This window comes from Gadus macrocephalus, chromosome 15 (assembly GCF_031168955.1).
Source record: "Gadus macrocephalus chromosome 15, ASM3116895v1".
Classification (NCBI taxonomy): Eukaryota; Metazoa; Chordata; class Actinopteri; order Gadiformes; family Gadidae; genus Gadus; species Gadus macrocephalus.
Window position 1 is genome coordinate 7,720,706 of NC_082396.1, and position 8,355 is coordinate 7,729,060.

The 8,355-nt window shown below is 52.8% G+C and overlaps 2 protein-coding genes across 2 annotated transcripts; one reads left to right on the forward strand and one right to left on the reverse strand.

The window, feature by feature from the left end:
* Positions 1-525: 525 nt before the first annotated feature.
* dnaaf10 (dynein axonemal assembly factor 10) lies at positions 526-5,625 on the reverse strand. The gene is made up of 8 exons (XM_060072550.1): positions 5,322-5,625; positions 4,852-4,952; positions 4,424-4,554; positions 3,663-3,764; positions 3,347-3,462; positions 2,325-2,459; positions 1,555-1,652; positions 526-1,403 (listed from the first exon to the last, which is right to left on the reverse strand). Exons 1-8 carry the CDS (start codon positions 5,505-5,507, stop codon positions 1,196-1,198), a joined length of 1,077 nt encoding a protein of 358 aa, XP_059928533.1. The 5' UTR covers positions 5,508-5,625; the 3' UTR covers positions 526-1,195.
* Positions 5,626-5,797: 172 nt separating this feature from the next.
* On the forward strand, positions 5,798-8,212 carry pno1 (partner of NOB1 homolog). Its single transcript, XM_060072551.1, has 7 exons — positions 5,798-6,086; positions 6,352-6,501; positions 6,673-6,756; positions 6,950-7,010; positions 7,265-7,382; positions 7,638-7,708; positions 7,824-8,212. The coding sequence occupies exons 1-7, from the start codon at positions 5,907-5,909 to the stop codon at positions 7,889-7,891; spliced, it is 732 nt and encodes a 243-aa protein (XP_059928534.1). The 5' UTR covers positions 5,798-5,906; the 3' UTR covers positions 7,892-8,212.
* The last annotated feature ends 143 nt before the right edge of the window (positions 8,213-8,355 follow it).

Sequence of the window (8,355 nt, forward strand, 5' to 3'; positions counted from 1 at the left end):
CTCTGAGACACTGAGGTGTGCGTCTGAGACACTGAGGTGTGTGTGTCTGAGACACTGAGGTGTGCGTCTGAGACACTGAGGTGTGTGTCTGAGGCGCTAGATATTCTAATTTCTGATTATATCAGACACTGTTTGGATTTTAAAAATCCATGTAAGCATCATAGTCCGACCTACATCAGACCATAACGGACATCTCATAATCGGATAAGAACACATAGATAAGTCGTTCCTAGGTGGCAAACTAACAGCATGTATAGTCAGCAATCGTATTGGAATAGGACTGCATGTTGTGCGCATGCTTGAGAATTTCCGCCTGGGCTTTCCCCCGGAAGAGGAAGGAGACAACGTAATAATTAGGACTGTTGTTAACGGAAAAGTCCTACGACCCATAGCTTCGAGTGGCAAGTCGGTATATGGTTTAATCCTATCAAGCTATCCCATGTAAACGCACTGAGTGAGACCATCAGATTGGAACAGTAGCTCGGTATGTGTGGGATCTCATGAAGGTAAAATGAAGAGAGCAGATTCAGGGTCTGTAAAACGAGATGTTTAATGGTAAACAAAGGGAGGCAGAAGACATCAGAGCTCAGAGCAGCAGCGTCCCAGCAGACCACAGATCCTCACCCGCAGGGGTCAGACTCCTCCTCCGAGCGGACCTCGCCCGGACCGCTTGGACCCCCGGGCAGAGAGGAGCTCCGCCCATTTGGCCCCAAAAACACACTCACCAATCAGAGACACTCTTCACTCACCAATCAGAGACACTCTTCACTCACCAATCAGAGACACTCTTCACTCACCAATCAGAGACACTCTTCACTCACCAATCAGAGACACTCTTCACTCACCAATCAGAGACACTCTTCACTCACCAATCGGAGACTCGTCGCCGTTTCCGACGCCACAACCAAACCACAACGTGGTCGTTAGCGTCAGTGTTTCTGATTGGCTGAACTGAGTACCAGGTGATGTCACGCAGCAGGTGACATCGGCTGCCCAGCGCCCATTTGAGCCAATCAAAAAGGAGACCTTTGAACTGATTCCAGAAGAAAAAGAGAAAAATTGATGACGTCATCAGAACGTGACGTGATCAGCCAGGTCACACCAGGGGTAGCGGTCGCTCGTCTGTGATTCGTCTGGATAAATAGTATTTTCCTTTGGTTGTTGTTGTTGTTGATTTTGCTGTCGTTGCTGTTGTTTACACTCGGTTGAGCTTGGTGACGATGAGCACCCGCACCGATTGGTCGAAGGCTGAGCACACGCACAGCCCCTGCTTGTCAGGGCTCCAGTCCAGGCTGGCGATTGGCTGCGTGGACAGAGTGACGTTCTGCAGCAGGTTGACCGTCCCGGCCACGCCCACGGCCCCGCCCTCCGAGTCCTCCCCGCTCCGGTGGGCGGGGTAGTCGCTGACGGATAGACAGACACACAGCCGTTAGCATGAGGGGCTAGCCATGGGCCAAGGGGTAGGGCTGTAGGCGGGGTGAGGGTTAGATGGTAGGGCTATGGTTGGGGTTAGGGTCCGGGTCAGGGGTCAGGGTTAGTCGGAGGGTCTCTTACTATTTCCAGAGGTGCAGGTTCCCCGCCCCGCCGGCGGTCATGAACACGTCTCTGTTCTGCGGCAGATGTCTGACCTGCCAGATGGTGGACTTGTGGCCCTGCAACGCAAACACGACACGGTGAAGGTCTCCACCGCCATGAGGTACAGAACACAGGAAAGACAGTATGGCCGTGGTTGTGTAACGACTGCTACTGTACTCCTGGTCTCTTCTGTCTTAAGGGGTACTAAGGCCCTGCAACGCAAACACGATTACAATGAGGACCCCTGTCTTAAAGGGTCCTCATTGTAATTGTACTCCTGGTCTCTGTCCTGTCCTACCACACAGCTCTGCAGAAAGTAGAGTTGCTGGGCATCAGGGATGGACCAATATCTACTGGTCCTGATGCTGAGGACTCCCCCAGGGATGGATCTTTATCTACTGGTCCTGGAGATTTCCCCGAGCTGGAGCTGTGCAAGGCTTGGATCTCTCTCTCGCTCCTTCTCTCTCTCTCCCATCTCTCTCTCCCATCTCTCTCTCCCTTGTGTCGCCGTCCCTCCCCCTGTCCATGGCGTCCAGGGGGCCTGTCGTCCAACAGCTCCACACACCTCCCTGATCGACGACCCCTCTCTCAGCCAGGCCTGTCGGAGCGGCCCCACCTCCCCGGGCCGCGGGCCAGAGCCCGGTCCACGTCTCCTTCTGACGGCACTAGACCTGCTAGGGGAGGGGCCGAAGCAGCCAGGGCAGGGGCCGAAGCAGCCAGGGCAGGGGCGGTGAGGACATGGGGGTTACCTTCTCGGAGACGGAGGCAAACCCCTTGGTGGGGTGCTGGGTGCGCATGTCGAACACGTGGAAGGTGCCCTCCAGGGACGTGGCCACCATCTTGTTCATGTTGATGTCCTTTCTGTCAAACTCCACGCAGCAGACCTGGGGACCCACGGCAACAATAGCGGATCATACGGTAACATACTGTAAGCACATACAGTTTCATACGGTGACATGCTGTAACCACTATAGCATCATACTATAACCACTTTAGCCTCATACGGTAACATACTGTTACGACTATAGCATCATACTGTAACATACGGTAACATACTGTAACCACTATAGCATCATACTGTAACCACTAGCATCATACATCATACTAACCACCACTCTGACGTGTCAGACCCTCAGAACATCTCATCACAGCCTCCAGCTGAGCCCCTCCACTCCGGCCTCTATGATCAGACTGGGGGTCCTTAAGGAGCAGGGAGGGCCAGGGTCCCTACAGCCAGCCTGAGGACCCTGGGGTGAACCCGGGACCACCAACCTCACCCCGTTCCTGATGTGAACCCCCGGACCCCCCCCCTCCTCACCCCGTACCTGGGGTGAAGCCAGACCCCCCCCTCCTCACCCCGTACCTGGGGTGAAGCCGGACCCCCCCCTCCTCACCCCGTTCCTGATGTGAACCCGGACCCCCCCCTCCTCACCCCGTTCCTGATGTGAACCCGGACCCCCCCCCTCCTCACCCCGTTCCTGATGTGAACCCGGACCCCCCCCTCCTCACCCCGTTCCTGATGTGAACCCGGACCCCCCCCTCCTCACCCCGTTCCTGATGTGAACCCGGACCCCCCTTCCTCACCCCGTTCCTGATGTGAACCCGGACCCCCCTTCCTCACCCCGTTACTGGGGTGAACCCGGACCCCCCTTCCTCACCCCGTTCCTGATGTGAACCCGGACCCCCCCCTCCTCACCCCGTTACTGGGGTGAACCCGGACCCCCCCCTCCTCACCCCGTTACTGGGGTGAACCCGGACCCCCCTTCCTCACCCCGTTCTTGATGTTAGTCTCCCAGCGGACGGCCATGTTCCGCAAGTCGAACAGCTTGATGTCTCCGTTGTCGTAGCCGGCGCACACGCAGCGGTCCTGCTGGTTGAAGGCATGGCCTGAGGGAGAGATCAGAGGTCAGAGGCCAGGGTGAGGTCAGAGGTCCGGATGAAGTCAGAGGGCAGTCCTCCAGACGTGTTGGTTTAGGAGCTAGCTGACCGAGTGTGTAAAATAAGGGTCTGTTAGCGTGTGAGTTAGTCTGTGTGTTAGCATGTAAGTGGCCGTGTGTGTTAGCGTCTCAGTTAGCCAGTCCACAGACCGAAGGCTACGGTCCAGCAATCCCTCTTGGCCTCGCCTGCCCCTGGCTCCATGTTGGCCACCGGGGTGTCCTTCTGACGGGGGTCCCACACCTTCACTGTCCCTACACACACACACACACACACACACACACACACACACACACACACACACACACACACACACACACACACACACACACACACACACACACACACACACACACACACACACACACACACTTTATCGTCAGAAATCTGAGATACGTGTGGTATTGTATTATTATTGTACTATTATTGTATTGTAGGATTGTTTTTTAGTATTGTGTTGTAGTATTGTGTAGTATTATAATGTGTTGGAGCATTGTGTAAAACTATTATTTTGTGTTGCAGTATTATTATGTAGTATTGTATAGTATTGTGTTGTAGTATTGTCAAATAGTATGTAGTATTATGTAGTATTGTGTAGTAGTAGTAGTTTGTAATATTGCGTAGTAGTAGTGTGAAGTGTTAGTAGTAGTAGTGTGTAGTATCCTGCAGTAATAGTGTAGTATTGTAGAAGTTTTGTGGAATATTGTGTAGTATTGTGTTGTAGTATTGTAGTAGTATTGTGTTGTAGTAGTGTCTAGTATTGTTTAGTATTGTGTTGTAGTAGTGTGTAGTATTGTGTAATAGTTTGTAGTATTATGTAGTATTGTGCAGTTGTAGTGTGTAGTATTGTGTAGCAGTAATAGTGTGTAGCATTATGTAGGATTGTGCAGTATTGTGTATGTGAGGGCCTCACCGTCCCGGCTCCCGGTGACGATCTCCGGGGCCCCGTCGCCGACCCCCAGGCCCCCCACCCCGTCTAAGCTGTTGACGATCTCCTTGTGGGCCTTCACTGAGTAGAGCGGCTCCGTGGCCGCCTCCAGGTCCCTGGACAGACACACGCATATCACACACACATACATCACATACACACACACACACATCAGTCACACACACACACACACACACACATCACAAACACAGATATAACATATCACACATCATATATAATATATCATATACATCACATATTGCATATCATATATCATACATCATAGCATAAATCACACATCATATATCATATATCACACATCATATATCATCATCTAATATAGTAGGGATAGATAATGTTCCTATTATAGTAGATAGAGGTTGATATCAGTGATGGTTACCATAGTTAGTTACCATATGTGCAGGTTTCCGTCGAAGTCCCCGGTGGCGAGGTGTCTCTGCTGGAGGGAGGTCGCCCCAAACGTACCACACTTGAACGGCTTGGCCTTCTCTATCTGGAGGACCAGGGGTCAGAGGTCAGGGGTCAGGCTCAGAGGTCAGCACAAGGACCCACTTCCTGGTTCACTCAATGCCCTGGCTTCAGTCACATCATTTATGACCCAATTGAGAGGAGAGGGGACAGGTGAGGGAGGGAAGGGGAGGAGGGACGGGTGAGGGGGGAGAGGATGGAGAAGGGAGAGGGGACAGGAGACAGGGGAGGGGTGAGAGAGGATAGGTGAGGGGGGACAGGTGAGGGAGAAGAGAAGGACAGGTGAGGGGCGAGAGGGGACAGGTGAGGAGGGGAGAGAGGGGGGGGAGAGAGACAGGTGAGGGAGGAAAGGGGAGATGGGACAGGTGAGGGGGATAGGGGGGGCGGGTGAGACCTCTCGATTCAGCTTCAGCTCTCCCCCCTGGACCTCGTAGATCTGCAGGACCCCTGTCCCCCGGGCCAGGTTCCCCAGACACACCAACTTCGCGCTGCACGGGATCCACTTGCAGTCGAATATGGTGTAGTTGAGGCTCTTCTGGATGTGGGAGATTATCTGCGGCTTCTCGAACGGCGTTGACATCTTGAATGAGAGGAAATAAACCAAGAAAAGACGTTGGATGAGTGGAGAAGATCTACTGCCGAGCAACGGCAAACACACCAGTCCTCTGAGGACCCCGACCACCGGCCGGCTGCCCGGCCTGCTGCCTGATGAGATCGAGACAATTACGAGTGGATCGTCTCCGTATTTCTCACGTTCATAAATATAAAAGCAATATGTATTTTACGTACTTATTTAAGAGAAATTGATATCCAATAATTACATTTATTCTTCACAATGTTAGGGACGGTCCTTACAGGCGCCTGCAGCGCCTTGCTAGGGTCCTTTACGATACCCGAGACCAACCTCATGTCCCCGACCCGACGGCTCGCTCCTTGTTTTGATCTGTAATACGGTTTATATAACCTTCATAACTTCGTCATGGATCCAGGTGCCGGTCCCCCTCCCGGTGGGTGTGTGGCGGTCGGCCCCGGCGGGCCGGAGGAGTTCACGGCGGTGAAGAGCAGGCGGAGCTCCAAGCGGAGACACGACCCGGGTATGGACTGCGAGGCGGCGGTCAAACGGCCTCACTTCCCCCCGTTGTCCGGGGACAAGCTGAAGGTACCTCCACACCGCACCGTTAATCCTGATCGTTATTAATTAAGGTTGTCATTAAACCCCTAAACGGTGGAGTCTCATCCACATGATCTGCGTGACTGCGCATGCGCAGTGGAGTGTTTACATCACTTGTTCCATCAGATCGTAGCTTCATCTCTGAGCACTCAGTGAGATAAAGGTGATGAGGTGATCTTCATCTCAGTGACATGAAGGTGATCTTCATCTCAGTGACATGAAGGTGATGAGATGATGTGTTCCCTCGGTTCAGGGCGGTGCGGACGAGCTGCGGAAGGTGGCGGTCCCGGCCAACAGGTACACCCCCCTTAAAGAGAACTGGATGAAGATCTACACCCCCATCGTGGAGAACCTCCAGCTGCAGGTTCGCTTCAACCTCAAGACCCGCAACGTGGAGATCAAGGTAGGGGCACCTTAACCATAACTAACTAATTAACCATAAAACTAAAACTATAACTGACTATGGAGTCAAGGAGACGCTAATTACAGGCTATCTATGAAGCTAAGTAGAATCTAACAACATATCCCTGTAGCTCTGATGTCAACACTTTGGTTCTCTCTCTCCTCTCCTCAGACCTGTAAGGATACTCTGGACATCGGGGCGCTCACCAAGGCTTCGGACTTCGTCAAAGCCTTCGTGCTGGGGTTCCAGGTGGAGGTGAGCCTGCCTGGGGTCAGGGTGTGGCTGGGGTAAGGACGGGCGGTTAGGGTCTGCCTGGGGTTAGGACCCGGGGATAGGGTGTGCGCGGGGGTTAGGGTGTGCCTTGGGTCAGGAGTCAGGACCCCCTTTTAGGAGGAGGTTTGACCGTGATGGCTCACACTGATTTTTTTTCTTCCTCTCTGTTTCTCAGGATGCGCTGGCACTCATCCGGTTAGATGAACTCTTCCTGGAGACTTTTGATGTAACAGACGGTAAGACGTTAAAGGGGACATATTATACCACCAGGTATAATATGCTCATCTATCCAGCTCAGATCTAGGTGGACACGCCCACTCGCGATGTCATTATGGGGCAGATTTTCGAAACGGCTTGTAAGGCTAATCACACTCGCACCTGGTGGCATAATATGTCCCCTTTAAAGACTGATGGACGGCTCTGTGATCGCTACCTCTGGTCTGAGCTGTTGGACTGCTCTGTGATCGCTCCCTCTGGTCTTCCCCCTCAGTGAAGCCCCTGAAAGGAGACCACCTCTCCCGAGCCGTGGGGAGGATCGCCGGGACCGGCGGGAAAACCAAGTTCACCATCGAGAACGTGACCAAGACCCGCATCGTGCTGGCTGACACGTGAGCCCCGCAACACACTACACACTCGCCACACGCTGCACACTAGCAAAACGCTGCACACTAGCATCACTCTAAGCACTAGCAACACACTGGCCACTAGCAGCCCACTAGCAACACGCTGCACACTAGCAACACATTACACACTAGCAACAAGCTACACAATAGCAACCCACTAGCAACACACTACACACTAACAACAAGCTACAAACTAGCAACACGCTACACAATCAAAACAATCGAAATGTTTCTCCACAGTAAGATCCACCTGTTGGGATCCTTCCAGAACATCAAGATGGCGCGGACGGCCATCTGCAACCTGATCCTTGGTGAGTGACGCCCTCCTCTCTTCTCTCCCCCCCTTTCCTTTCGCCTCTCTCCCTCTCGTGGAGCCACCCCAGAGCCACAGGAAGTGACCTTTTATGTCCCTTGTCTCTCCCACAGGAAGTCCACCTTCAAAGGTTTACGGGAACATCAGGACGGTGGCCAGCCGGACGGCCGAGCGCTTCTGATCCCCGATTGGCTGATCTCTGCATCGTCCTCTTCCTGATTGGCTGCTGGGAGGTTCTCCTTCCAGATCAGACCGTTCTGACATTTGGACCAGAGTCTGAAGACCCCCCCCCCCGGACTCTGTGGTTCACCGCCATCATCATGGAAATAGATGTTGATGGGACTGTTATCCCAAAGGCGATGGGGAGAAGATCAAAAATGGCCACACAGTGTATGCTCCTGTTTGGAAACATAAGTTAATGTAAATAAATGAAAGCCCCCTGAATGAACTGTTGAAACAGGATGTTGATGAATAGTACTCGAATAAACCGGAAACTCATGAAGCTTTGTTCATTCACTAGAGTCCTCCTTTAATACGAGAGCTCTCATTGGGGCCACTCCGTTATGTGATATAACAGGACCCATGTGATTGGCTTGTGTGAGACAGTTAGCTGTTAGCACGGCTAGCAGACATTAAGCCGGTTCA